This window comes from Rhodotorula paludigena (genome assembly GCF_050403205.1).
Source record: "Rhodotorula paludigena JCM10292 DNA, Rt_paludigena_JCM10292v1_ctg15, whole genome shotgun sequence".
Taxonomy (NCBI): domain Eukaryota; kingdom Fungi; phylum Basidiomycota; class Microbotryomycetes; order Sporidiobolales; family Sporidiobolaceae; genus Rhodotorula; species Rhodotorula paludigena.
In genome coordinates, this window is record NW_027481443.1 from 299,191 (window position 1) to 326,313 (window position 27,123).

General features: G+C 63.7%; 7 protein-coding genes across 7 annotated transcripts; 4 read left to right on the forward strand and 3 right to left on the reverse strand.

Annotated features, from left to right (window-relative positions):
• Nucleotides 1–134: 134 nt before the first annotated feature.
• JCM10292_005821 (uncharacterized protein) lies at nucleotides 135–5,212 on the reverse strand (the record flags this gene model as incomplete). The annotated part of the gene is made up of 8 exons (XM_076648427.1): nucleotides 135–785; nucleotides 844–1,866; nucleotides 1,933–2,062; nucleotides 2,119–2,271; nucleotides 2,328–2,633; nucleotides 2,695–2,731; nucleotides 2,796–3,577; nucleotides 3,642–5,212. 8 exons carry the CDS (start codon nucleotides 5,210–5,212, stop codon nucleotides 135–137), a joined length of 4,653 nt encoding a protein of 1,550 aa, XP_076506116.1.
• Nucleotides 5,213–6,494: 1,282 nt separating this feature from the next.
• JCM10292_005822 (uncharacterized protein) lies at nucleotides 6,495–7,061 on the reverse strand (the record flags this gene model as incomplete). The annotated part of the gene is made up of 2 exons (XM_076648428.1): nucleotides 6,495–6,944; nucleotides 7,008–7,061. The coding sequence occupies 2 exons, from the start codon at nucleotides 7,059–7,061 to the stop codon at nucleotides 6,495–6,497; spliced, it is 504 nt and encodes a 167-aa protein (XP_076506117.1).
• A 393-nt stretch (nucleotides 7,062–7,454) lies between these two features.
• Nucleotides 7,455–8,906, reverse strand: JCM10292_005823 (2-hydroxyacid dehydrogenase; the record flags this gene model as incomplete). Its single annotated transcript, XM_076648429.1, has 6 exons — nucleotides 7,455–8,036; nucleotides 8,103–8,183; nucleotides 8,244–8,320; nucleotides 8,387–8,482; nucleotides 8,570–8,594; nucleotides 8,706–8,906. The coding sequence occupies 6 exons, from the start codon at nucleotides 8,904–8,906 to the stop codon at nucleotides 7,455–7,457; spliced, it is 1,062 nt and encodes a 353-aa protein (XP_076506118.1).
• A 1,502-nt stretch (nucleotides 8,907–10,408) lies between these two features.
• JCM10292_005824 (uncharacterized protein) lies at nucleotides 10,409–10,654 on the forward strand (the record flags this gene model as incomplete). The annotated part of the gene is made up of 1 exon (XM_076648430.1): nucleotides 10,409–10,654. One exon carries the CDS (start codon nucleotides 10,409–10,411, stop codon nucleotides 10,652–10,654), a length of 246 nt encoding a protein of 81 aa, XP_076506119.1.
• Nucleotides 10,655–11,560: 906 nt separating this feature from the next.
• Nucleotides 11,561–13,654, forward strand: JCM10292_005825 (uncharacterized protein; the record flags this gene model as incomplete). The annotated part of the gene is made up of 11 exons (XM_076648431.1): nucleotides 11,561–11,657; nucleotides 11,724–11,729; nucleotides 11,849–11,863; nucleotides 11,934–12,038; nucleotides 12,127–12,195; nucleotides 12,281–12,335; nucleotides 12,410–12,596; nucleotides 12,696–12,956; nucleotides 13,038–13,201; nucleotides 13,315–13,375; nucleotides 13,442–13,654. 11 exons carry the CDS (start codon nucleotides 11,561–11,563, stop codon nucleotides 13,652–13,654), a joined length of 1,233 nt encoding a protein of 410 aa, XP_076506120.1.
• Nucleotides 13,655–14,503: 849 nt separating this feature from the next.
• JCM10292_005826 (uncharacterized protein) lies at nucleotides 14,504–17,571 on the forward strand (the record flags this gene model as incomplete). The annotated part of the gene is made up of 13 exons (XM_076648432.1): nucleotides 14,504–15,061; nucleotides 15,129–15,308; nucleotides 15,365–15,391; nucleotides 15,495–15,676; nucleotides 15,741–15,759; nucleotides 15,828–16,033; nucleotides 16,107–16,149; nucleotides 16,208–16,384; nucleotides 16,449–16,545; nucleotides 16,614–16,721; nucleotides 16,835–17,076; nucleotides 17,193–17,216; nucleotides 17,281–17,571. The coding sequence occupies 13 exons, from the start codon at nucleotides 14,504–14,506 to the stop codon at nucleotides 17,569–17,571; spliced, it is 2,154 nt and encodes a 717-aa protein (XP_076506121.1).
• Nucleotides 17,572–17,900: 329 nt separating this feature from the next.
• On the forward strand, nucleotides 17,901–25,942 carry SCC2 (cohesin-loading factor complex subunit SCC2; the record flags this gene model as incomplete). The annotated part of the gene is made up of 23 exons (XM_076648433.1): nucleotides 17,901–18,066; nucleotides 18,514–18,790; nucleotides 18,852–21,029; nucleotides 21,108–21,345; nucleotides 21,405–21,487; nucleotides 21,547–21,697; nucleotides 21,775–21,915; nucleotides 21,974–22,078; nucleotides 22,135–22,310; nucleotides 22,370–22,847; nucleotides 22,902–23,171; nucleotides 23,231–23,341; nucleotides 23,400–23,543; nucleotides 23,608–23,701; nucleotides 23,760–23,903; nucleotides 23,959–24,346; nucleotides 24,404–24,799; nucleotides 24,865–24,958; nucleotides 25,024–25,224; nucleotides 25,311–25,432; nucleotides 25,494–25,548; nucleotides 25,612–25,779; nucleotides 25,844–25,942. The coding sequence occupies 23 exons, from the start codon at nucleotides 17,901–17,903 to the stop codon at nucleotides 25,940–25,942; spliced, it is 6,279 nt and encodes a 2,092-aa protein (XP_076506122.1).
• Between the last annotated feature and the right edge of the window lie 1,181 nt (nucleotides 25,943–27,123).

Below are 27,123 nucleotides of genomic sequence, written 5' to 3' on the forward strand. Positions count from 1 at the left end.
TTTTCCTGTTGTACGCATGTCTACTCGCATTCTCGCAATCATAGCCCTCTCTTGTTGTCTCTTCACTTGCGGGCGCTGGAGGTTCAACATGGTGAGACGACAACAGCCAAGATACAAAGAGGCGAACAAGCTATCTAAAGCTGCTCTGGCTTCTCCTTAGCGGACGCGGATGGCGGTGCCGTCCATCCTCCCTTTGTCCAGCGCAGATCGAGCATGACACCGTCGTCTTCGCTCGGGCGCCAGTCACGCACACACGGCTCGAGGCCGAGGAAGCGCTCGAGCCACTGCTTTGCGCGCACCTCCACCTGAAATCGTGCCCATGCGACGCGGCTGCCGTTACGGAATCGCGGCGAAGGACGCTCGAAGACCTCCTCGTAGACGAAGGCGGCGCGCTGGCGGATCTCGGGATCGTCTTCGTCGGTCCCGCCGCCCGTATTGGCAGTGAAGTGGGTCCCCTGAGACGCGTTGCGCCGAGTGAACGGGTCGCTGTGTTCCGAGGGAGAGGTTGCGTGATGGTGCTGGAATGCGTGCGAGAGGTGGTTGAAGGGAATGGCGTTCGGAGAGGATGTCAGGTGGAGTGGGATGGCGTGCGACGTGGATGAGAAGATCTGCTCGTCGAGGTAGAATTGACGGCGCGTCGTGAGTACGCAGTTGGACCAGGTGCCGCAAGCCAGACGCACATAAAGGCGATTGAGGAAGCCTGGGTGGAAGTATGCCCGTCGTCCCAGGTCAACTCCGCGAGACTGCAAGAACTGCTCGAGCCCTTTGCGCGCCATCGGGTGATACTGCGGAACTGGCAACTCAGCCTTGTCTCCGTCCAGAGTCGACGGGCAAAGGACGCACGCAGATCGACGACGCATAGTGAGGTGAAAAATCCCGGTCGCGCAGGCCGATATTGTGGTTTCTGCGCCACAGGTCGTCCCAGAACAGGTACCACCACCCGCGCGTCGAGTCCTTCGTGACCGCCTCCATGCGCTGCTCGAGCCGGTTGATCGCCGCCTTGTACGACAGCGCGAGCCTCTGCACCTCAATATTCTTTTCGCTCGAACGCAGGACGGAATCCAGATCGGTGCTGGACAGTCGGGTTTCGGCGAAGACGTTGAAAAGGAAAGTGTGCGACAGAACGCGGTGCTTGCGCTCGGCTTCGACGCGAAAGAAATCGCGGTGTCTCTGCAAGGCAGATTCGACGATAGGCAGCCGCTGCTCGACGAGTGCACGATTCTGGATGAGCAACTTCGCAAGTTCGGGCGTAAGCTGAAAGGTGTCGTCAATGCCGAAATCGGGCGCAGCCAGCGTCAGCTTTTGTCCGCGCTGCATCCGGCCGTCGCGATTCGGTCCTTCGCCGTCGGCGTATTGGAGCGACACGTCGAAGCCGCTTGAGAGGTTGCAGCCCTTCCACAAAAAGGCTGAGTTGCGGACGATTCGCACTCTCGCCATGCGGTACGAGATATGCCGTTCGACATCTGTGCAGCCTGTCGAGCCGAGTCGGTGCACCTCGACGTGTGGCGCAAAGATGAGCTGGTGCTCGAGGGCACGGAGAGCGAGGCGGACCTTGCGCGCTGCGACAATCTCGGGCTGACGGTTCTGCTGGACCAGCAATTCGAGCTCGGCCCCCTCGACGAGACGTAACGGTTGCGTCGGAGTCTGGTCGAAGCGGAAGACGACGATAAACGGGAAAGGCACAACGTCGACGCGACCGAAGAAAGACGTGAGCGGGAGCGAGAGATTCGGAGGGCGGTAGTACATGTCGGGGCCCGTGTGCTGCAGCTCGATGATGCGTCGCAGACGATTGAGGCACGAGTCGGGCGAGGTATCGAGCGAGAGGACGGCTTTGCTGTAGGCGTCGAGGCCAATCTCACGCAGAATCTGGGCGAGGTGAGCTGTGAGACGGTGTGCTGACGTCTCTCGTAGACGTCACAAAATGTCGCGCACCTTGACATTCTCTATGAAGCGCTCGGCAGGTGAACCGCTGAAATTGAGCAGGTATGGTGGCAGACCGGGTTCTTGCGTGAAGGCGAGCTTCTGCTTCGGCGCCATCGCGAGATCAGGCGAGCAGAGGAAGCTGCGACGTGGAGTGTCAGCCTTCGAGCAAGGCGAAAAGCAGTCCAATGAATGTACAGCGCGGCAAGCGATTCCTGCCAAACTCGTCGGCCGAAATGCTTGGCGAGGTCGAGGTCCGGCGAGAAGATGTCGACTGAAAAGTCGAGTCGGCGGCGCAGCTTCTTGACGATCAGCTGCAAAAAGGACGTTCCGATGAGGGCGAAGTAGATGCTGGACGTAGCAAATTCAGCAAGCCCGCTTGCAAGATGCTTGGCAGCAGGACTCACTTGAGGCCGTAGACGACAATGTTCGTCAGGACGACAGCCGGGTTTGTTCCGGGAAGTGAAAGTGCCGCGAGCAGTCCGAGGAGTGCGAGGAGGACGAAGCCGATGCGGCTGACCAGGTCGGAAGAGTTGGAGATGAGGGTGAGGTATGGCGAGGACCAGGCGGAAAGGATGCAGAAGAGAGCCATGAAGGCGAGAAGGCAGCCTTGGCGGACGATCGAGAGGTAGAGCGTAGTGTAGGCGCGGAGCAGGCAGTTGTTCTTCTGAACGAGGACGACGAGGAGAACGTTGACGAGCTTGAAGAGGAGACTGCAGGCAGACAGCAGTGAGCGAAACGCCAGGCGAGCGAGAGTGAGGCGATGCGACCAACTAGATCGAGCGGAAAGACGCCCAGCGCTTGCGGTAGTCTGAATAAGAGCCGTCGACAGCGGGAGTCAGGGTCCGATCTCGGAGAAGGGCAGCGGCACGCACCTCGGTAAAGGAAGTTGAAGGGGCTCGGGTCGACGTCGAGCAGCCGCTCGTACTCGGCATTGCGATTCCTCCTACGTTCACCGAGCTCCGTCCATCCGTCAACGGTCGGCGCCTCGCTCTTGACCACCTTGTGCTGCCGCCACGGGAACCACAGCGAGAGGATGACGATCGCCAGCCCAGCAAGCGGCAGCAAGACGTATGCGAAGTTGAGGTGCTTGAAGCCGCTGCGCCGCCGCATTGTCGTGCGGTAGCAGAAGTTCATTGGGTCGAACCAATCGCTGCTCGGACCGAGCGGCGGCGGACTAGGCGTTTCTGAGGTGAACAGCTCGTACGGGTTCGGTACGTCCCAATAGTCGTCCGTCCAGGCAAGTGCGCCGATCGCGAGCCGCGAGAGCGGGAGATACACGCTCCCGCACCAGAAGGTGACCGCGACGCGCCAAGCATACGAATCGCGCCAGCGTGTACGCCTCGAGCCCAAGTCCTCGCGGTCGTATCCTTCGCCGAGGTCGAGCTTGCCCTGCCCGAGCTTGCCGGCGGGACCGTGCCATCCGCCCGTGAAGCGGTAGAACTCGTATAGTGCCGCAAAGGTGACGGCAGTCAGGACGAAGAGGAAGACGAGCGCCTGACCGAACGCGGTGACGAAGTCGAGGGAGAGGAAAGACGGAATGGTGACGAAGAGGATGCGAGCTGCAGACGTTTCGGCAGGCTGGTGCGAAGAAGCGCTGCCAGCCTGGAGCGTCGAGAGGGTCGGAGAGCCCGCTGTAACGAGCAGCGCGAACATCCTGCAGTCATCTCGTCTCGTCAGCATTGAGCCCTCAAGTCCGAAATGAGGGACAGATGACGTACTGCATGAGGTCGCGCAAGCCCTCAATTGTCGTCAACTTGATGCCGTAGCCACTGCCCGCGGCTCCGAGCACGCCGTTGCTTGCAGTGGTTAGCAAGCTCTGCAAGCTAACGAGCGGCGGTGGCTTGCGGCGGTTCGCCTTGAGGTCCGAGACGGTCAGGTCCCGCGGGAGAAGGTGGAAGGGCGGAAACTTGAGCGTGCGGTTGTACTGGGCAGGCGTGAGCCCGGCGGCAGCCGCCGCAGAGCTGAGCGCGACGCGCTCCTCTGGTGTCGAGGCGAGTGCGTCGCGCTGCAAGCCGACAAGCCGCTCAATGCGCCGGACGATGCGCGCCCAGCGCCCTCCGGGCTCGCCGTCGCGGACCCATTTCTCCCAACCCTCCCGCTCGAGCGTACTACCGAAGACGCCATCGTCGTCTTCGTCTCGCTTCCCATCTGCACCGCCCTTGGCGAGATTCCCCAGTTCCCACTCTTCGTCCTCTCCGCCCTCGTTCTGTCCCTCCTCGTCTGCTGCGCGACTTAGGCCCGGCATGGGCGAGAACACCGCCGCGCCGCCGAGCTGTTCCAACGCTCGATCGAGCTCGGGAAGGACAAGCGGTTCGGCGTCGCGAGAAAAGAGCTCGTACGCAGGAATGCACCGGATCGTAGAGGCGTGCGAGGCGGACGCGAGGCGGGACGAGGCGGTGAAGCGAGAGGAGGGACCTGTCTCTGGAGGAGAAGAGGAGCACTTTCGCGGTGTCGAGCGAGAAGGCGCTAGAGGGGGGCGAAGCGGCTTTTCGATGCTGGCTCCTGATGAGAGGAGAGGGGAGAGATCGGCGGCGTCGAACGAGTCGCGCTCCGGTGGCGCCATTCCAGCGAAAGTAATGGACGAGTCGTGTCTCGCCGCGAAAGGCGGTCGCTCCGGCGGCGGTGGAGGAGCGTGCGCGAGCGATTTAGAGACGGATCGAGCAGTCGGTGTCAGCACCGCGGACGAGCGCTCGACGCGAGCTGCTTCGTCTCGCAGCTTCTCCGCAGTAGGACCGCCAGGAGGCTTGAGGTTCTCGAACGCAGTCCGTTCTGGACGAGCGACCGTGACCTGCGCCTTCTGCGCGCCGTTTCGCGGCGAAACGGCCGCCGGAACGAGCACCATCGCTGCGGCCGGCGCCTTTCCCGCTTCGCCAAGCGGCCGTAGATGGCTTGTGGGCTGACCAGGCCGCGACGACGCTGGCCGATGCAGTGCAGCTCTGTTCGTAGCGAGAGGCCGGGCGATGAGGGCTGGGGGAGATCGCGGCCTCCAGTCCATCTCGTCGAGGTCGTTGGCGACGATGCCAGACGAGGCGGTAGCAGGTTGCTGCGTGCTCTTCGACGTATGGACAGGCGACGGGCCGGACTGCGGACTTGTCGAAAGACGCTCGACCTCCTGAAGCACGCGGCTCGAGGTGGAGCGGGCACGTAGCGGTCGACCGGTTTGCGGTGTCGACAACGCGTTTGGAACGGCCGGAGTCGTCTCGAAGCGCGAGACGAGGGCAGAAACGCGGCGAGAAGAGCGAGGGCGGTTCGGCGGAACTGAAGAGTCTAGCGGCGGATCGGGCGCCATGGCGGGTAATGGTGAATGGCGGGTAATGGTGAATGGGCAGCTGTTGATCCGAACAGAGCGTCAGAAAGTTGCACGCAACAATACTCGGTGCGTGTTGATCAACCCGGACATGCTGCAACTCGACTCAATCGCACCTGTTGAAGTGCAGCACCAGGCAGCAGCGGCTCAGGCGACGCCGGACCGCCACTTCAAGGCACTGCTTCGCGCCAGCCCGACGTTCCCGGATACGGTGAACAAGTAGCAGCGGCCCGATCGTCCCCGCCTCCGTCCGCTCTCCGCCGCGACGAGCGAAAAGCGAGAGAAACGGAACTGAACGAACCTCACAATCCGCAAGCTCCACGAGCAGCGCCCTACGGTGAGCGAGCAAGCCTAGAAGCACGCAGGCAGTAGCACACAGGAAGCAGCAGGCTCGAGCGAGCTGGGAGTGGTCCGCGTCACGCTCCACCCGCTCGCTCCTCGTCTCCTGTCTCTGCACAGGCCGGCGCTGCTGCAATCGCTGAGCTCTGAGAAGGCCCGCATCGCAGCGCATTGGTCCAGCAGCGTCGTACGATCCCTCGCGCTGCCCTGCTGCAGGTTCTGCGCCCGCTCGGCTCCTCATCGAACATGTCGCGGGGAGCCTCGAGCAAGTGCGTGGACTGCGCTTCGCTGACGGAGACTCGGCGCCTACAGTGAGCAGCGCAGCGAAGTTTGCGCGTCTGCTCTCGGCGACTCTGGCGGCGGCGCCGAGGCAGAGAAAAAGATCCGCTGCTGCCTTCTCACGCTGGTCTTTGATCATCAGTGACATCGCTGAGCATTTCGCTCGAACTAGCCTGTCTGACTCTGTAGGCTCGCACTACAACGCTCTGCTTTCGCTCGCTCTGCGACGCTCTGCTGCATCGAGCTGCGGAAGGTGCCGGTCACTCATCCTTTCCGCGTTGTGCGGCGGCTCGCCGTTGTCTCGCTTTCCGGCTGGGACTTATCAAGATGTCAAGGTTGGTGGGCAGTACCTCCGCAGGCGCCAGTGCTTCTGAAACATGCGGAAACTTCAATACTTGCCATGCGCCTCTCGCTTAGCGGGTTGCTCTCTATTCGTCCAGCTCGACCGGCCCACAAGACCGCCCAGCTGGCTGTGTGGCTGACAGCTCGGAGTCGACGACGACTACTCACGACACGTCTACATGTTCTGCCCGAAGGTGCGCCGGTCGCCGAAGTGAGAGAATGTTGCGTCGGACTCCGCTCAGAGGGCTATGATTGCGAGAATGCGAGTAGAGTATGCGTACAACAGGAAAAGGTAGAGCGGAATCTACAGGAAGGGAGGCGGCTGCGGCAGCTCGTCCTCACCGTACTGCTTCGGCGGGATGGGTAACTCGTTTTCCCCGAAGTTGAACTGCGGCGGCGGAATCGGGAGCCCCTCATCCATCTGCATCGGCAGCTGCATGCCTGGCGGCGGAGGCGGTAGACCCTGGAAGCCGAGCAGCGGCTGCGGGAGATCGGGGAGCGCCATTGAGGCCAGCGCGGCATCGTCGATCTCCTGGTACGGGTCGTCTTCCGGGTCGTATTGCTGCATGGCGACGTCCTCCTCACCCTTTTGCTCGGTAGCGAGGAGCGCGGCTTCGTCGTCTGACATGGCGTCGTGAGCCGCCGCAGCGTCGTGAGCTGCCGCGGCGTCGGCTTCCGCTTGGAGCGCCGCGATGTCGTCCTCGTTGAGGTCGGCGCTGCGGTCGGGGTCAAGACCGCGCTGCTTGTCCATGATCTGCGTATCCGGAGTACTGTGAGCGGGAAAGACTTGCAGTAAAGGCTGTGAGAGCCTGCGTACCTCCTCGATGCCCCACAAGGACTTGGTCGACTGCTCGAACGGCTGCGCCATCATCCGCAGGAAGCGCTTGCTGTGAGCAGGCGACCTCCGTCGCGAGGTTTGTGTCGCTTTCCTTGATGTACTGGCCGACTGTGGGTTGAATCGTCAGCAGCAGTTTCCCGTGCTCAATCACGCCTCGAAAGCTTACTCCACTTCGGCAATTGGCTTCTCGCGCTCCGGCAGGACGTTTGGGGGATACTCCGCCCTGGCTCCGCGCGCGCGCCCCACGTCTAATTTGAGACACCCTCCTTCGTCGCACTGCAGAGGTCCCTCCGCCGAAGGGACCGCGGGCGGCAGAATCAGCCTTCCCAAGCGCGGGCGGCGCTTTCCCAGCCTCGAACAACAGACGAACGGAAGCGAGGTCGCTCAAAAGAAAAACACATTCTGTACATCTATGGCGGGTAACGTCTACAGCGGCACCTCGTTCGCCCACTCGAAGCCCTCGACGCCGACGCCCGCGAGGCAGTTCTTGACGGCATCCCTGCTCATCCCACTGCGCGCCTGCACCGTCGCACTTCCGATGTGCGGCAAGACCACGCAGCTGGGCTCGAGCACGAGCGGGTGGTCAGCGCCGATGTTGGGCTCGCCCGTGACGACGTCGAGGCCGGCGCCGGCGAGGCGCTTCTCGCGCAGCGCGGCGAGGAGCGCGTCCGAGTCGACGACGGGCCCGCGTGCCGTGTTGACGAGGTAGGCCGTCGGCTTCATCTTCGCGAGGAACGACGCGCCGATGATGCCCTGGGTCGAGGGCGTGAGCGGGCAGCACGTGACGAGGAAGTCGCACTCGCGCGCGAGCTCGTCGTACGACTCGGCGGGGCGGAGCTCGACGCCGTGGAACGACGCGGTTGCGAGCGTGTTGAAGTAGTCCTTCGAGGGGTCGAGTGCGACACCCGGGCGCGAGGTCGAGTAGAGGCAGCGAGAGACGTCGAACCCGAGTAGGCGCTTCAACGTCAGCTGGCCGATCTTGCCGAAGCCGAGGATACCAACAGTGGACTACATGAGGTAGGCAAGAGTGAGTTTGAGTGACCTGAGATTTCAGGAAGCGGAAGAAGCACGCACGCCCTTGAGACTCTGCCCACACAGAAGCAGCGGGTTCCACGGCATGCTCGGCCACTTGCCGTCGATGACAGCGCGAACACTCTGTAGAATGAGCCTCGTCAGCGCGTTTCCGTGTGAAATGACGGGGTGGGGAAGGTGCACCTCTCCCGCTCGCCGCGAGGCCATGAGGACGAGCATGGCGCCGACATCCGCTGTCGCCGCCGTCAAAGCGTCGGGAGCTACATGAAGGGGCGAGGTCAGCCTTTGGAACGGAAAAATCGGCTGACGAAAGCGAAGCAACGCACTCGAACCCAGACGAACGCAGCGCTTCTTCAATGCAGCGGTGTCAACGTGGTCGTAGCCGGCCGACATGGTCGCGATGACCTTCAATGAGGGTCCAGCTGCGTGTTCCGAAAAGTCAGAACAGGAAAGAAGGAAGGGCGGCGGCGGGATAAGGCAGAGAGGGCGAAAGCGAAAGGCAAGCGCACCGGCGTCAAGGAGCTCATTGTCGATCTGCAATTGCTGGGCAGGTCAGTCAAGAGCTCGAGAAGTGCGGCAAAGCATACTGTGGCTCAAAAAGAGAGCCGACGCGGGAGGTCGCCCTCGTGTCGTAGGTGAACGCACCTTCTCTCCGTTGTGCATGCAGACGAGTCCCTCGGTGCCGCCCTTGCGGAGCTCATTGAGGAGCCACTGACGGTCGACCGGCTTGTCCTGGGTCCAGCGGACGAGCTGGATCTTGCCGTCCTGCTCTGCGCGGTCGAGGAGTGCGCCGCCCTCGAGGAGGGTCGGGTCGAGCGGGCGGGTGAGGATGACTTTCGGAGCCATTCGAGTCGAGCAAGAGAAGTGCTGCTGGGTCTGTGCGCGGCGAAGACAAGCCTACTGCCCCCCGTCGCTGCCTTGCCCGGCCTCCCACCTTGCGTCGAGGCGGACCGACTCCGCCCGCCCGCCCCCACCTGCGCTGGCGCCCCCATCTTCCTCCGCCGCTTATCGCCGCTCGCACTCACATTCGTTCTTCCCGCCTTGCTGGTCATCCTGTGCAGTCCCGACTTAATGCTCTGCTTCCCGCGCTCGCGCTCTCTTGAACGGCTCGAATTCCGGCCGCTCATTCTGAATCTTGCTCGCCGCAACCCTCGAACCTTGCTCGAACCTTTCCTTGCAAATCAGCCGCAGTGCTGCATGGCAGCACAGCGCATGACGGTGCTGTTGCTTAACGCTCTTTGACGTCGGAGCCGGGCCCCGCGTGCTTCTGCAAAATCCGGCACCGCCGCACTTCTGAGGCGAGCTCGTTGTTGGGGGCCTCCACTGTCCGGCTTTTCGCACGACACTGCTGCCAGCTTGCCCACTGCCAACAAAGAGAGGAAGATCATGCCAGGCCTCAGCTGCGTACTGCCGTAGTTCTCGCCACCTGCGACCGTGGAGCGCTGCGTTCCGTCGAGCGCTGCCGAAGCACACGGAATACGGCCTATGCCTGCACAGCCTGCGTGACCGAAGCTCAGGAACTCCCGGAACGTCCCTCCGCGGATGTTCCGCGAACAAGACGTCCTTGCACTTTCGCCTTTTGCCTTCTCTTTGCCTTCTCCTTTGTCCGCTTTTCCACCAGCCTTCCGTTGAGGCCTAAGCCACAATGTCGCTACACGGTCCTGGTCGTCAACGGCAAGATCACAACCCTCCGGAACAGTTCGATGCCCTCGCGGAGGAAAGCGCCAGGCGGACGTTCTGCGACTGGCTGTTCCTGAACCGCCATCAGGGTACGACGGGGTCTTGACTGCCAAGCTACCTGCTCATCATTTTAGGCTGACAGCTCTCCGAGCAGAGGACAACAGTGCGTCCCGGTGCCTGTCACCAACTTGCGCAACCCCGTTGAGAAGGTCTTTGCTTGCAGTCCGCATCCGCCAGATGCGCGAAGGCTACCAGAATGGGAATCGTCATGACGAGAGGCTGCAGAAGTGTCGTGAACGCTGGGGTTAGTGCACTCTCTCTTGTTCGACCCTCCGAGAGCAGCGTTCATCCTGCAGTCAAACAGGTCTTCTTTGTGACGAAGAGGTACCTCACGGAATTCGGCTCATCATCCAGCACGTCCCAGGTGCAGTGTGGCAATACGAGACGCAGTCAGAGATCCAGCGTTTTGAGAAAACGCTCGACCTGGCAGCTGACGAAATTCACGAGCGTTGCAAGTCTCGCCCGTCTCCTACGGACACCAACCGCTTGCGCTAACTCGACCTCTGCCCCCGCTGTGCAGACAGACTCTGTGCGCTTTTCTACTATCTACGCACGGCCTCGTGTATGTCTTGATCTGATTGCGTCTCCTCGCAGTGAACCAACTCACCATGGACGAGTACGGGATCGAGAGGCGCATGCCCCTCGACATGGACCGTCTCTGGAACGCCTATCAGGACCTCGAGCACTTTTTCGAGCGACATGCCGCCGCGCAGGGCGCAGGACACGCGCAACACGATGCGCACTCTCTCGCGCACGGCAACACCGCCCGCGACGAGGGCAACCTCCGCCGCATGCGCATCTACCGAGCCGCTGTGTACCGCTCATCGTCGTCGAGAACACAGTCGCCACCATGAGGCTCGGCGGCAGTTCGTTCTTGCTCAGTCCGCCTCCTCTCCTCTCGTCTCGCACGAGGTCCCCGTCTTCAGCAACTCGTCACGCAATGCACCCTCGTCCCACCTCTGACAAAGTTTGGCTCAACTGCAGCCCTGTTCCGACAGACAGCGGGAGAAAGCGATTCGGGCAGCCCGCCAGACGAGCCCGTGTGCGTTTAGGTGCGGGACGCCTAGTCATCGCGCGGGGGTGAGGCTCAGCTGTGCTTAGAAGAGTGCAATCTCGAGCTGAAAGAGAGGAGAGGACCGAGACGGGCGGAAAGCCTGGCGTAAGCGAGCAAGCAAAAAGGTGTCGAGCAAAAAAACTGGGTGCAGTCGCGACTCGCCCGAGCTGTGAGCGACACCGACACGCGACGTCCACGATGCCGTTTAGCGCAAGATACAGTCACAGCCAAGCCGGCGGACGAGAGAACGCGTCGAGGGCGCGGGGAGAGGACTCGGTGCGCGAGCGATGGTTTGCCGAGCATCTCTCTCGTGAGGTTGAGGGAAATGAGACGCGACTGGCACGTGTCTAGTGTGGACAGACCAGCGGCGCGAGGAGCGGGGAGGCGAGCGAGTTCTGCTGCCCTGCGAGGGCGATCCCTCGAGTGTTCTCTGCTCGAGCGAGGGTGCGAGAGCGCAGAGCCAAAGGGGCGAGGGGGACGCGCGGCTGAGGTGCTGCGGGCAAACGTGTCTCCTCGATCGTGCGCGGGGTGAGCGTGTTCCGGGGTGTTTGCGCGGCCAGGCACGCGCACTGCCACCGAGCGCCGGGGGCTTCTCTGCGCGCTGAGAGGATGTGCTCTGCCCCGTGCGTGTGCTGTGTGCCGTGTGCTGCTCCTGCTGCCGAGTCGAGCTCTTTCCTCCGCCTCTCTGCGCTACTTTCCTCCGCCCATGCGTGCCTCGCTCCTCGCCGCCGCCGCCTCGGCTGCGCTCGTCCGTGTCGCCTTTGCCCAGGACGACGCTGCCGCCGACGTCTCGTCCTCCCAGTGTGCGTCCCGCCTGGACCGCACACTCTTCCCGAGAGCTCGTCACTGATCCGCCCTCGACCTCGCAGATTGGCGTGAGTTGTCGCTGCCTTTGTCCTCGTTACTTCACTCGACATCGACCCGTGTTCTTGCGCTGACCCTCGCCTTCCTTCGCCGCTGCCCGGACTGTCCTTGTCTCGCTTTCCCGATCCAGACGAGCGCTACCATGGTGCGCTCTACCCTCTTCCTCCGCGAGCCAGATCGAGATGGACCCGCTCACTCCCCCTCGTTCCACTCAGGTCTCCTCTCCATGGCGGCCTACTCCGACGACCCGACCACGACCTGCGCGCAGACCTTCACGCAGGAGGCCCTCCTCCAGTCCTTCCCCGACTCGACCGCTCTGCGTGCGCTTCCGTCGCGGCCTTATCTCCGGAGTCATGCTCCGCGGCACAAGACAATCTAGGCTCACCAGTTTTCCGGCATGCCCTGCAGCATGGACGTTCGTGCGCTACTGGGGCCCGACCGAGCACGGCGGCGAGGGCTTCACGGTCGTGATCCCCGGTGAGTCGCCCTGCATTGCCCTCGAGGCGGTATGCGCCTGCCCGCATTCTCCAGAGCTGACCGTAGCTGCGGTTGCGCACGGCAGAGATGGACAAGGTCGTGATGGTCTTCAAGGGCATGTACGGCTGGGAGTCGAACTTGTGCGTCTCCGTCCTCGCGCCTCTCCCGCTCCGCCCGACGTCCACCTGACTCGCATCGCACGTCTGTCCCGCAGCAACACCTCGACGGTCAATGTCGGCGAGGCGCTCGCGATCGGTGACCGTTGCGCAAACTGCACGGCACACGCCGCTGCGACGGCCGCGTACCTCGAGCTGAAGACGGCGACCAACGACTGGGACCTCGAGGCGGCGTATGTCCAGTCGACTGGCGCGCAGTGGAGTATCACCGGTCACGGCTACGGCGTGAGTTTTCCTCCTCATCTGTCTGTCGCGAGACTGCCTCGGCGGCTCTCCCGTGCCCCGAATATGTCAAAGGACTAACACCGCTCTTCTCGCTCGCAGGGCATGGTTGCGCAAGTCGCCTCGCTCGACCTCGGCTGGCGCGGTCTCGCGCACTGGACGCACAACCACGGCGCCGCGCGCGTCTTCAACGCGCCCGCGGCCGAGCTCCTCAACTCGCTGTACGGCGGCGAGGCCGGCCAGCGCGTCGTCGCCAACGACGACCCCGTCCCGACCTACATCCCCGAGTCGGAGAACTACACGATGGCGCTCCAGGGCTTCCACGTCTATGGCGACGGCACCAACGCGACGTACGGCTACAACGTGCGTCGTCGCTGCCTCTCTTCCGTGCTCTGCACCTAGACGTGCCTAGTGCTGATAGAAGGATCGCTACCGACTCCACAGTTCGACGTCTGCGAGTCGACGACGGACGAGCGCTGCCTCGGCACCGTCGGCGGCCCGATCACGGACCACCTCTCGTACTACACGCCCATCACCAAGTGCGGTAACCCGTACTACTTCTCCAACGAGACCATCGAGAACGAGTGGCTTGAGCAGGCCCAGGCGACGTGAGTGATCACTCCTAGTGGCGTTTTCGGGACGAGCAGAGCTATGCACTCTGGCTCGCCGCGAGTGCTTGCTGGTGGTCACTACACAGCGCTGATACACCGTGCGCGCGCAGCTTTGAGGCGACTGCCACCTCGACCTTTGTCCCGCCCACGACGACGGGCACGCCTGCCTCGGTGCGGTCCAGCTTCGTCGCCTCTGAAGCGCCGACTGTTAACTGAGCCACTCTTTCCCCTTCGCAGACCGCCGCCCCCACGTCGGCCGAGACGACGGCGACCGACGCGACTGCGACCGACGCCGCGCAGTCGACCGGCGACCGCGCGGGCACGCTCGCCGCTGCCGACGCGGGCGCGACCGGCACGGCCAACGCCGACAACGGCGCTGCGGCGCTCGCGCTCACCAAGGTCGGCGCGGCCGTCGCTGGCGTCGTCGGCGCTGTCGCGCTCCTTGCGTGATAGCCCTCGCACGCGCTCTCTTGACTTGCCTTGCCTTGCCTTGCCTTGCTCCGATGATACCCCCTTGTCACTCGCCCACCCTCGTTCGCTCTTTCGCATGACATCGCCCCGACTTGCCGGAGTACTGTCGTTACTCTTGACACCACACACACACGGTTTTCTGGGGCCCTCTTCCCTCGCCACGGACACTCCCCCTCTCCTTTCCGCCGCGTCACCTTGCTGCACCATAGATCCACCGCATCGTCCCCTTGCACTTTCCTCCCAAGCATCGCCATATCGCCAGCTTCGGTGGTGCTCAATTGCACATGATATACCGAACTGCACCTAGGCTAGCGAGAGAAGCGCTGCGAGAACAGGGGGACAGTCGCACCTTTCCCTCCTCGCGCGATTTTCGGCGTCGGCGTGCTCCTCTCTGCACCGGCTCGCGCTTGCTGCGCGGTTTGAGCAGCGCCCCGAGGTGCGCCGATGCCTGCGCACCTACCAGCGGATGCTGCTATTCCGGGGCCTCGGGGACTCGACTGACTTCTCCTGACTTAAGTAGCGCTGCGCAACCGACGACGACTGCGAGCGACGTACGCACGCCGATGCGCGCCTGTCCTGCGGCCAACGTTTGCCTGCTACCGGTACTGCTCTGCTCCTGTTGCTACCAGCTGTGACTCCTGCCTCTGTCTTGCTCCTGCGTGGCACAGTGGCTATCGTGTGCTCTCGAAAGGTGAAGGGCTGGCTCCTCCCCGCCTCGTCTCGCCGGCGGCTCCGAGCTGCGCGTCCGTCCGATCTGTTCTGCGGTGCTCATGCGCTCTCTTGCAGGCTCGTACCGGCTAAACGAGGGAAATCGAGACGAGCGGCGCAATGGCGGCGTCTCCTTCGACGGTCGAGCCGTTCAAGCAGCCGCTCCTCCCCTTCTCGTCACCGCCGCCCGACAGCCCCGCCAAGCCCTTCTCGTCCTCCTCCCTCTCCCGCACCTCTCCGCCCTCGACCAGCGCGCCCCGACACGTGCGGCACCCGTCGCTCGGCGCCCGCCTCGCACCTCGACGAGCCCTCTCGATCCCGCTCGCCCTCGTCGGCTGCGTCGCGCTCCTCCTCCTCGTCGCCCGCCCATCCTCCTCGTCGTCTCGCGGAGACGTCTCCGAGGGCTCGGCCGGGTACGCCTACCTCCACCGGCAGGCCGCAGGATGGATTCCCTGGCGCAACGACCGAACATCGTCCGGATCGGAAGCCCTGCGGAACCGCGTCGCGCCTGCGTCGTGCGCCGAGGACCGCACGCCCGAAGAGCTCGACAAGCTGTTTGAGCAAGCAAAGCTCCCGCTCGAGGTCGGCGCGAGCACCGAGGAGCGCTTGAGGGTGTGGGAGGATGAGGCACCGGGATGGGGGGTCGAGCCGGCCGAGTGGGTCGCAAAGAACCTCGAGGTGCGTCTCACCGTCTCTCGTCGCCGTGCCTCAGGCGCGAGTATGCTGACCGCGCGAGAGCGAGCAGACTTGCCCGTCGCACCGCATCAAGCCGAATCAGAACCTCGACCTGCTCAACAATGCGCACTTGACCTGGGCCGCGATGAGCACCAAGCGTATCATGGAGCTTCGCAAGGAGATGGTCGCGTACCTGCGGCGAAGGGAGAAGGACGGCGCGATGGGTGAGAAGGCCTGGGGTCAGGGCAAGGTATGTCGCTTGCTCGACAAACGTATCCCGATCCATGCTGAAGGGAGAATGTGCAGGGTCTCGTCTTCACAGCCGGCAATGCGGTACGCGACACTGTCCAATTCTTTCTCTGCGAGACCATCCGCGACCCCTTGCCGCGGACTGGCCCCGCTGAATGGACGGAGACTGACGCATCGCGGTGCACAGGACACCTTCTCCCGCGTGCTGCTCACGCTCAAGATGCTCAAGAACCACCTGCACACGTCGCTCCCCGCCGAGATCTTCTCGTTCCCCGGCGAGGAGCCCTCGCCCGAAGTGCGAGACCAGCTCGAACAACATGGCGCGAAGCTGAGAATTGTCGAGGGCGCTGCGAGGGATACGAGCAGGACGTGAGTGCGGCTCGACTGCTCTGAACGAAGACCTTGAGACTGACGGCGCGCGCTTCCTCCGCAGCAAAAACTACCACATCAAGGTACTTTAGTTCATCCCTCTGCTTGATGTACAGTGCTGATGCTCTTGCTCTCTTGCCTCGCGACGCAGGCGACAGCCATCATCCGCTCGTCGTTCCGCGAAGTCCTCTTCCTCGACAGCGACAACATCCCCGCCGCCTCGCTCATGCCCCTCGACTCGCCCGTTCCGGCCGCCGTCCTGGCCGACGCGCAGAACGCGACGGACCCGTGGACGCGCGTGCGGGATGATGGGGCGGTCGAGGAGGTGTGGGGGAAACCTACTGGCTTGTGGGAAGCGTGCGTCGCGGTCTCTCCCGTCTGCCAGCCGCTCACAGAGACAGAGGTACTGACCAGCTCGAGACGCTCGCAGCAAAGCGTACGAGCGCCTCGGCGTGATGTTCTGGCCGGACTACGTGCGTCTCCCGCTCCATCCGCTCGTTCGTCGCGACTGACTTTCGTGCTTGACTGCAGTGGCGCACGCAAGCCGACAACCCCATCTGGGCGCTGATCGGCGTCCCGTGTCGCGACGAGTGGGAGCAAGAGGCGGGGACGATCCTCGTCGACAAGCGCAAGCACCTCGACGCGCTCCTCCTCGCAGAGTGGATGATGGACACGGAGCGGTTCAAGTTCTGGTTCAACTTCTCGGACGTGCGTCGCGTGTTCGCTCTCTATATCGCTTGTCCAGCGGACTGACTCGCGAGGAGCGCAACAGGGCGACAAGGACATGTTCCGCTTCGCCTTCCTCGCTCTTCGCAAGCGCTGGGGCGTCCCCGGCCGCTACGTCTCTGTCGGTGCTCTCCCGCGTAACAGTGCGTTTCTGCTGTCGTCTTCTCCAACAGCGAAGGCGGCACTGACTAGTCGAGCGGGGCTCAAACAGCGATGAGCGGTTTCTGCGGCCACACGATGCTCCAGAACGACCACCTGGGCAGGCCGCTTTTCGTGCATGCGAATCTACTGAAGCAGATTCCGAGCGGCGTCGGAAAGGGTGCGTCGCGCTTCAGACCAGCTCAACCATCCCAGTCTCGTTAGCGCTGTCGTCTCCGCCCGCGAGACTCGGCGGACCTCGCTGACTCGAGCTTCTCTCTGTCCCTGACGCAGGCTTCGCCTGGGGCCGGCACCGCCAGATCCGCACGCAGCCCTCGACGCACTCGCTGCAGGGCACGGGCGCCCGCACGTACGCGTCGTCGGCTTTGCTCGAGGCGGCGGACCCGCTCGTCGACGAGGACGCAGACTGCGACGACCTTGCGGACGCCGAGAACGATGGGACGGTGCCCCGCGGGAGGGAGGGGAGGAGCGCGAGGACGAGGAGGAGGGCCGTGGTGGAGAAGGGGATGAGGGCGGTGCGTCGACTTCTGTTCCGCTCTGTGATGCCTGCGCCCGCTTCGACAAGCGTTGTGAAAAAGCTCGTGGCTCCTGTAGCTGACCCTTCTCTCCTCGGCTCTATCCGCACCTGCAGCACTTCCACGGCGGCTGGGTCTCGGTGCGCCTCTCTCGCTTGATCACCCAGCCATCCTGCTCGACTGACCACGCTCGGCTCCCTGCAGGCACTGTGCATCGACTACTCGTGGTCCGACCCGCGCTCTTCCGAGGAGCTCGCAACGGCGCGCCTCTCTGTCGCGGCGACGCTCCCGAACCCATCGTCGCTCCCGCTGTCGCAGCTCGCGGACGAAGCCGGGATCGACCTGTCGTACACGGCTGCGGGGGACGGGTTCGAGCTGCGGTTCGTCGAGGACGAGGCGACCGAGGTGGTCGCGTGGAAGGACGACGCGCGGCTGAGGGGATTCGAGGAGGCGTTCTTTGCCGAGGGGGGCAAGCTCAATGGGAAAGGTTTCTGAGGGGTGCAGGGTCGCTGGTCGACTCTGCTGCTGCTGCTGCTGCTGCATGTGCATGTCCTATCGCCATACTTTGCTGCGACGATCGGAGCGGAGAGCGAGATGCGCGTGCAAGCGGGAGTGGAAGGCAGCTTGGGCGTCTCTCGCAGTCGTTCGACTTGAGCTGCCTTGGCGAGCATCCTCGAGTCATTGTGCACATTGTCGCAGTCCTGCACACCCCTGTCTGCGCGGTTGTCGCGGTTGACATCTTGGTCCTTCCGCGTCTTTGCTCTCCTCGCTTTTGACATCTTTCGCTCTCTCGCTCACGCGCGAGCCGTGTGTGTGTGCCGAGAATGGCCCACACGCCCTCGCACGGCCCGCAGCCTGCAGCTGCGCCGTCGTCGTCACCGTCGCCGCTCGCGCCGTCGTCGTCGTCGGCGCAGCAAGCCATCGACGCGAGTGCGCGCTCGATCGTGCGTGCGTGGCCCGTCGGCGCGGGGCTCGTCGGTGCTGGGGACGGTGCGTCTGCTCGCTCATCCGCTCGGGCTCTTTGCAGGCGAGGGCGAGGGTGCGAGCGCTGTCGACAGCGATCAAGCTCTCCCGCGGCGAGCACGCGCGATGGAGCGCCTGGGAGGGCGTGACGGAGCTATTGAGCGCTCTCTGGAACGGCCTGTGCCGGCGCTGGACGCGTCTGGGGCGGTCGGCGGTCTCGACACGCGACACTCGCCTCGTCGACTAGGACCGCTCTTCTCTCGCTCGCACCGCCTGCCGGGACTGAGTGAAGACTGGCCAGGCTCTGAGATGGACCAGCTGGATTCTCGGGGGCGGGCAGCAGCACTGGAACCGATACGAGGTCGGAGGCGGTGCACCCCCGAGGGGACCCCTCCTCTCGATTGGCCTCACACGGCCCAGCAGAGCAGCCGTGCAGCTTACCAGCACTTTACTGACATGTGCTATCACCGGCAGTCGTGTCGCATCTTCCGCCCGTCCTCCCCGCCCCGCCGTCCTTCTTCCCGTCCCTCTCAACGCCGCCAACCTCGCTTCACCCCGCCGCAGCCGGCCTCGTCCCCTCTGACCCGCTCTTCGACCAGTATTCGCGCGAGATCAGCGCCCTCCTCCATGCGGGGCAGCTCGACCCGCAGAGCGAGGCGTGGAGGAACGCCCTCGTCGCGCAGGCGACGGCGCTGCCCGAAGTCAGGGACCAGCTGGCGCGTGTCCAGGCGAGCGGACCATACGCCGGACTGTGCGTCTGAGTGTGGCGCCCGCAGCGAGTAAGCGAAGCTGACCACTGTGCACCCGCACAGGCCCCCTCTCGCTCCGCCTTACCCGGTCGCGCCTTCGGCTCTCCCCTCTGCACCGCCGAGCTCGACGCACCCGCTCTCCTCCGCTTTCCTGCGCTCCTCCGCCTTTCCGCATCCCTCCCTCGCGCCCGGCGCCGTCCCGCCACCTTCGAACCCTCTTCAGCCGCGTCACCTCGCGCCGCATCAGCCCGGCGAGCCGAGCGACGAAGCCGCGCTCCAAGCCTTCATCAACGCGCAGTACGAGCGCAAGCGTGTAGCGCTCGAGCGCGAAGCGCAGACGCAGTCGATGCGCAGGTCGAACAGCAATGGCGGGCCGCAAACGCCTTCACTCTCGCAGGGCCGCGTCCTCCCCTCCAGTGCTGTCGGAGCCGACGTGCCCATGAGCTCACCCGACCCGCTCATGATGATGGGCGGCGACTCGCCCGTCCCGCTCTCGCGCACGCACTCGGCATCGACGCTCGGGCCGCGCTCGAGCCTGCCGCACATCCTCGCGCAGCCCGCGGGCATGGGCGCGAGCGCCGTCCCGCGCAAAAGCACGTCGTCGTCGAGCCTCTCGTCACACTTTTCGAGCCCGCTCAAGCCCGACAACCTCGGCCCGCAATCGGGGCTTCTTCCGCGCCCGAGCCAGGGGCAGATCACGCCGACGCTTGCGGCGTCGAATGGCACGTCCCAGCAGGGGCAGCAGCTCGGCGAGCCCTTCACCGGCGCCGAGAGCGCCGTCAAGCGCGTCAAGCTCCTCTCGGGCGGGGGCGGAGGTGGTACGGGCTCGGCGCGCACCGCACCTGGCACGGGCGGCAGCGCGACCGTCGACGTCGTCGAGCGCCTGAGCGACCTCGTTACGGACATCTTCGCCGCCGACGATGCCTTTGTCGGCGACACGAGCGGCGCGGCGCTCTCCACCTCTGCGACCGCAGCGGTGCACCGCTCGCCGAGCCGCAAGGGCGGCGAAGCGGCCTTCTTCCGCGCGACGCGCACGGCGCTGCACTCTGGCGCGCCGCTCCTGCACACGTCGGCGCTGCGCAAGCTCGCGCAGCAGCTGCGCGCGGTCGTGCTGCGCTCCAAGGGCGAGGAGCTCGTCGACGAGCTTGGCGCGGACGCCGGCGTCGGGAGGCTGCTCAGGGTGCTGGAGCGGAGCTGGGAGGGCGTGGGGGGCGAGGGAGGTTGGGAGGGGTGGGAGGATCGCAGGGGCGAGATTGGGAGGGCGAGGGACGCGGATGAGCTTGTTGGTGGAGGAGCGGGGAAGAAGGGCGCGGTGAAGGGGAAGGGAAAGGGCAAGGCGGCGAGCAAGGGCAGGAAGGGCAGCGCGAGCCCGACCAAGGGCAAGGGCAAGAAGCGCGCGACGAACGGCGAGGACGAAGAGGACGACGACGAGGACGACGACGTCTCGGTCCGCGGGTCGAGCGCGAGCCCGTCCAAGGGCGTCAGGCGCAGCTCGCGCTCTGCCTCGCCGCGCAGGGACCGCTCGCAAACGCTCGATGCGGACGGGCTCGACGCGCTAGATGCCGCGGACGAAAGCCAGCGCTCTACCGCCGCTGCCGCCGCCGACGTCCCGTACTGGGACGAAGGCGACCCGCCGCGCCTCGCTGTCACCGAGGCGCGCCTGCGCGACCTCTCCGACGCCCTCCTCGCGCTGCGCCTCGCCCTCGACCTCGTCACCCTTCCCGGCGTCTCGCTGCCAAAGCACCTCTTCTCGTCCGAGTACCTCCTCGCGCTCGTCTCGGCCCTCCGCCGCGCGCTCGACGCATGCCTCGTCCCGCTCGTCGAGGCGCACCCGACGAGCCCGCTCGCCGAGCTGGCGACGCTCCGTGCCCGCGACAAGGTCGCCGACACGTGCGACGCGCTCGTCCAGGCGACGAATGCGCTCGCAGCCCTCGTACGCAAGGAGGACCTCGGCGACGAGCTCGTCATCGCCATCTCGTACTTCGCCCTCGAGCCCTTCTTCCACGATGCGGCTGCTACGTCGGGCAAGGGGGCGTCGGCAGCGGCGGCGGCGAAGGACGCGTCGCCTGCGGTGCATGCGGTTAAGGCGCTCCGCATTGCGAGTCTCGCCGTCGTGCAGGCGGTCTACGCTCGCTACGCCGACCAGCGCGCGTGGATCGTCGAGGAGGTGCTGAGCAACCTGGGCAAGGCGGAAGTCGCGAGCGGGACGGCCGCCGCGAAGAAGGCGAGGGGCGGGATCCGGTGCGTTCCTCGCTCTAGTCGCCGTAACCCTCCGCATTGTCGCTGACTGAATTTTCCGCTCTTCGTGCATGCGCACAGGCTGCGCACTGGTGCCTCGATCCAGACCGTCTCGGCGCTGCTCCTTCACCTGGTGCAGACTTGCCCGTCCGACTTGCACGCTCAGATCCGCCGTCGCTTCGCTCGCGCTAGCGTCGCAGCGAACGGTGCTGCCTCGGATGCAGACGGCGATATTGCGATGAAGGACGAGCTTGGCCTCGGGGCCGGGCTCCTCGATGGCGGCAGCTCGCAGGAGAATGAGGACAATGACGACGTCTACGTGCGCCAGACTGTCTATAACTTCTTTTCATCGGTACTGATGTCCTCTTGGATGTGCAGACATCTGTACACGGCGTCCTTAGCGGCGCGAGTGAGACGTCGAGCAAGGCGGCCAGGATGATCGTTGGTTTCCTCCTACAGCGGTACGACCATTCGCCTACCGCCTCCTGAATGATTTGCTCACCGTGTATCTCACCTGCAGTGCTGCCAAGGCGGGCAAGACGACCGGCGCGTCTGCCGACACCGAGTACCGCGCCGTGCTTGACAACCTCATCGCGGACCTGCTGGCCACGCTCCGCTTGCCCGAGTGGCCCGGCTCGGAGCTGCTTCTCAGCGTGCTCTGCCGGTCCATGGTGCGTTTCGATGGTTTCTACGACTGGACGGCTTTTTTCAGCTCACGCTACTCTTCGTGCTTGTCGTTCCCGCACAGATGGCCACGCTCGCCGACTCGAAGAGCACGCACGAAGTCAACGCGCTCAAGGGCCTTGCGCTCGAGCATGTCGGTGCCATTGCAGCACGCGTCAGGCACGAACTCGGCGAAGCAGGGACCGGGATCAAGAGCGTGCGCGAGGTTCGTCTGCAGATCCCGCTTCTCGCTCGCGCATTCGTCTGACCGTAGACACAACCAGCTTGCATCGAGCGGCGATCTCGACGGGATCGAGAAGACCTTTATCGCGCAGAAGTCGCTCGTAGAGCATCTGGCGCGGACGGAAAAGTCGAGCGGGTTTGGCGAGGTGCGTGTGCCCTTCTTCGTTTCGGTGAGAAGATACCGACAGACCCTCCGCTGCAGGGTGCCTCTACCTTTGCCCGCGCGCAGTTCGCGCTCGAGGTGCACCAAGCACTTCAATCGACCAAGTCACAGTTCGATTCGTCTCAGGAGGAGGCACATGCGCTGCAGGCACGTCTTGAAGACATCGCTCGCACCATCTGGGATGACGAGCAGGTTGAAGATGTCTTTGGCCCGAGGTACGTATCCCCCCGTCCCTCTGTTCGTTCAGTCGTCTCACGCAATGCCCCGACTGCAGTCCGGAGGACGCTCAGCCCCGCATTGACGGTGTCGCGCTCGACCTGTGGCGTTCTTCGACGCTCGCCAACCTTTATCAGCCTCTACTCACGCGCATCGTCGATGCGTCCGAGTCGGCACAGGTGACGCTTCGCACCAAGGCGCTGCGCGCCATCAGCGCCGTCGTCGCGCAAGACCCAAGCCTCTTCCACCAAGAGAACGTCCGCCGCAGCATCGAGGGCCGCATGCTCGACAGCTCGCCGGCGGTGCGCGACGCGTCGATTGAGCTCGTCGGCAAGTACGTCGTCGGCCGGCCCGACCTCGCGGTGCAGTACCTCCCCAAGCTTGGCGAGCGCATCTCCGACACGGGCCTCGGCGTAAGGCGCAGGGTCATCAAGCTGCTCAAGATCCTGTATGGTCTGGTCGACGACGAGAAACATCGACTGGAGATTTCGCGCAGGCTCGTCTACCGCGTCCTAGACGAGGACGACGGCATCAAGGTGCGAACCTCTGCGAAGCCTCGTCTTTCCCCGTCTTGACGTTTGTTCGTACAGGAACTCGCAATCGAGACGCTCGAAGACCTCTGGTTCGGCTCGCCTGTCAAGAATGCCGCTGCGCAGGATTCGAACGACGCCGTCGCTCAGCTCGCCAGCATCATCACGCAGACCGCTGGCGTCTACAAGGAGCGTGCGCCGCCTGTCGACGAGGCGCTGCGCCTCATCATGGCCAAGCACATGGAGAAGGGGACTGAGCCGCCGCTCGAACGCCTTCGGCTGGTCATCGAGAGCTTGATCGATGGCCTCGTCGAGGATGAGCGCGACATGGTGCGCACCTCGTTCAACGGTGGCCCGTACTCTACTGACTCATGCTTTCGTCCTCGCAGGACCTCGTCGCTGGTATCAAGACGGTGTATACGCTGAGCTCAGTCGACCCGAGTCTGCTTTCGACGTCGAAAGCGACCATGCTTCTCCCGTTCCTGAAAAGCTCGACTACTGTATGTCCAGCGATTCAAGCCGCACTCGGCGAAATCGCGCTGAACGCGCGTTCCGCAGGTCGAAGAGCAGGTTATCAGCGACTACCTGCTCCGCATCTTCCGCGCGGCCGTTAGTGCCATGCCCAAGACCGCGACCAGATTCGGCCGCGACCTCCAAAGCGCGCTCGTACCGATGCTCAATAAGCCGTCGCAGAACGTCGTGGTGCGTCACTCCTTCTGACCACAGCGCAAGCTGCTGGACTCAGCGTTTTTCACCTGTGCTGCAGACACTGCAAGAGGTCGTGGCCTGCTTCTGCGCTGTCGTGCACGGCCAGACACAGGACTATGCCACGCTTGTCCGCGTCTTTGGCGTCACGCTGAGTACGCTCGCTTCCGCCTCCACATCGGCTCTCTCCTGACTCGCTCGCTATTCTCACAGAGCGTCTGCAGAGCGAGTGTCAGAAGCTCTCGCGGGCGGAGACGGCCAACACTGTCAACTTGCGCGCCTTGCCGGTTCTCGCCTACCTCTCGTCGCTCTTATGCGAGCACGGTGACTTCGACCAACTGCGAGACGAGCATCTCGGTGCGTTATCTAATCGCAATGGCATCTCACTGCGAGCTGAATCCTCGTCGCACAGACATCAAGCCCAGTGTCGACGCGATAACCGTCAACTCGGTCGCAGAGCTGACCTTCCAGTTACTCGTTCGCGCCTACGGCCTGCCGCTTCCTGCCCCGATCAAGTCGCCCATGCTCACCTCGCTCGGCTTCCTCTATCGCGCTTATCCGACTCTCATGCTCCATGCCTCATCGACAGCCATCATCGATGCGATCTTCGAACTGCCCGATACCCAAGCCCACATCCAGATCCTGCGTATCATCCAGGACTTCCTCGCGAGTCAGGAGCGCGCGTCGGCGTCAGCAGCTCCCGTCGCCCAAAGTGCGCCGGATAAGAGGCGCAAGAAGGCCGAGAATGGGGTCAAGATGGAGGAGCTTGTGGGCAACGTCGAAGGTTTCGCTGACTCGGGGTACGTCGACTCGTTTGCCATTCCGCTGCTCGTTTGTAATGATTGTTTTGACCACAGTGTCGCGAGCGCCGTTTCTCAGCGCTACCTCAAGCGCATCATCTCGTCGGCCCAGTCGACAAACCCGGTCATGCAGCGCCTCGGTGCCGACCTGCTCAATATGATTGCCCGTTCCGGCTTCAGCCATCCGATCACACTCTCGCCGACGCTCGTCGCTCTCACTGCCAGCCCCGACCCGCAGCTCAGCACGAAGGCGTACTCGACGCTGGCGCTTCTGCACCAGAAGCACGCGTCGATTCTCGCCACCCGCTTCCTCGAGCCGGCGCGTGCGGCGCACGCCTTCGCGAAGTCGATGTGCGGACAGGACGAGGTACCGAAGTCGATGTGCGGACAGGACGAGGTGCTTCAGGGGTACCGTAACGATCCGCCCGAATCGCTTCTGTGCCGGTGGTACAGGTGTGTTTCGCTGCAAGTTTTCATCACTCCCGTGCCATATACTTACGACTAATTGCTTTTGATAGTTTGCTGCACAAGGAGAAGCGCCAGGTTCAGCTCGACTACCTCAAAACGCTCGCTCGCTCTTTCGAGCTCGAAGTCGGCGCTACCTGCTCAGAGGTGCGTCGTATTCTGGTTGTAGTCCATGCTCTCTCCGTAGGTTGATTCGATACCGGTTCTTTCAGAACGACGTCTCTTTCGCCCGCTTCCTCGCCGAAGCTCTCTCGACACTCGACTTCAAGCGGACCGAAGAGCCGCTTCTCGTCATACACCACCTCAACACCGCCCTTGCCGTCTCGGGCCTGCAGGTGCTACACGCCCTCGAGCAGGACTTGCAGGGCGGAGGAGGACTGATGGCAGCAGCCAAGGCGAGCCCGTCCAAGTCGGTGCGTCGAGTCAGTTTCCTCGCCCGCGTTGGAGTCAATCGTCCGACGAGCGTGCTGACACGTGCTGAACCGGGCTGCTCACGCAGCAGTCGGCTGCGGACGACGACGCTATGGACAGACCTCCATCCGCAGACCTCGCTCGCCAGTCGCTCGTCTCGGGTCTCGCCCTCCTCCTGCGCGATCACCTCAAGCACGTCTACAGCATCACGTGCGCTGTTTCAAGAAGTCTGCGCCTGTCGCTTGCCTTGCTGATGCCCCCGCTCTCGCAGGGATGCCAAACTCGCCAAGTACGTCCCCGGCAAGAAGTCCGCGATGGGCGATAAGGTGAGCATGCTACTTTGACCTCGACCCGCCACTCGCCACTCACAGATGCACTGCTCATCACAGGCCCTCACGCGCCGCACCGACGCACCGCTCGCTCTCGGTCTGGCACCTCCCACAAGCGCGGATTCGAACGCGCTTCCCGGCGTCGGGAGTGCCTACGATCGCATGCCGCTCGTTGTGTCTGCGCACAGGCTCGACGACGAGCAGGAGCGCTGCGAGCAGCGTGCGACTGTGCGTAGCCCGACTCTTCTGTTTATCTGCTCCCCGTTCTGACGGTCCTCGTCGCCGCATGCAGTACATGCGCCTGATCGCTGAAGACGGCACGATCGGTGCACTCGACGAATTGGACGCTGGCGAGGATGGCACGGCCGGCGCTCTCGTCGAAGACGGCTGACCCATGGGCGCTCTCCTCCCCCTCATTTCCCGAACTCGCATGTACTGTTAGTCGCTTTTGTTGTGCATGATATGCAATGACCGCCTCGGACGTCTTTGACATTTGGCGTCCACCGCGAGCGGGAGTGGACGGAATTGGATCGGCATTGCCTACGCGCTCGTCGGCGCAAGTCGACATTCTCCTCCGCTCCGAAACCGATGCCGTCTTGATTTGAATTGGTCATCTGTATCAGGCGCACGATGTCGGTGTGCGGCGGCGCGCACGTCTGCCCGGGCCAAAGCCAGGCTTGTCTCGGCCGGTCGACATGTGAGCAGCAACGATTCGTGCGTGAATTAGATTGTAGCGCACGAGTCTAGTTGGAATGAAGCGTTACGGTACAGAGGCATCGAAAGAAGCGCTGAGGCGAACGTAGCAAGGCTGCGGAACATGCAGTACGTCCAAAAGAGCCGAGTAAAATGCTCGCCAGGGGAACAGCAAACGGTGCGAAGCTCAAGACAGCGTCGAAGACGACAGAAATACCGGCATCTGTGCAAATCGAGACTTCGAAGGAGCCGCCACGGCCGCACCCGCAACGACTGCCGTCCCGAGCTTGCTCAATGCAAGGCCGTGCCCCATTGTTGAGCTCGTTGCGGAGTGCAAGAAACTCAGGTAGGAGAAAGGAAGAACGGAAGTGTAAACTCGAACGATCCGTTGGCACTGACCGGGAAGTATCGCCTTTGGGTACAGCTTCGCACTGCGGATCCGCGCCGACACAGCTCAGTACCCGCAAAGATCCAGAGCCGCTTGATGCCGCATTTGAGGCTGTCGAGAAATGCGAGCGTCGCAGCTATGGGCGCCTCGCAGCAAGCGAATGGACGAGATGAGGTGAAAAGCGTCGATGACCGGGCCGAGCGAGTGCGGGGCAGCCCCTCTCATTGAATGGGTTCCTTTGCACACACGTCGACGTGTGACGGCTACAACCGTAAGAGCACAAGCTCTGATGGGAAAGCGGAAGAAAAACTTGAGCATAAGATGCATAGTGGAACAGCAACCCTTCAAGCTGGACCTTTTGACACGGGACAAGTGCGGAGCGTGCAGAGCGAGAGCAAGAGTCAGAAAGAAGCAGCGCGCTTCTACGAGCCGAGATTGCTATGGGAGTCGCGAAGAGAGCGGAATCGCGAAGCGAGCATGAACGCGGAAGA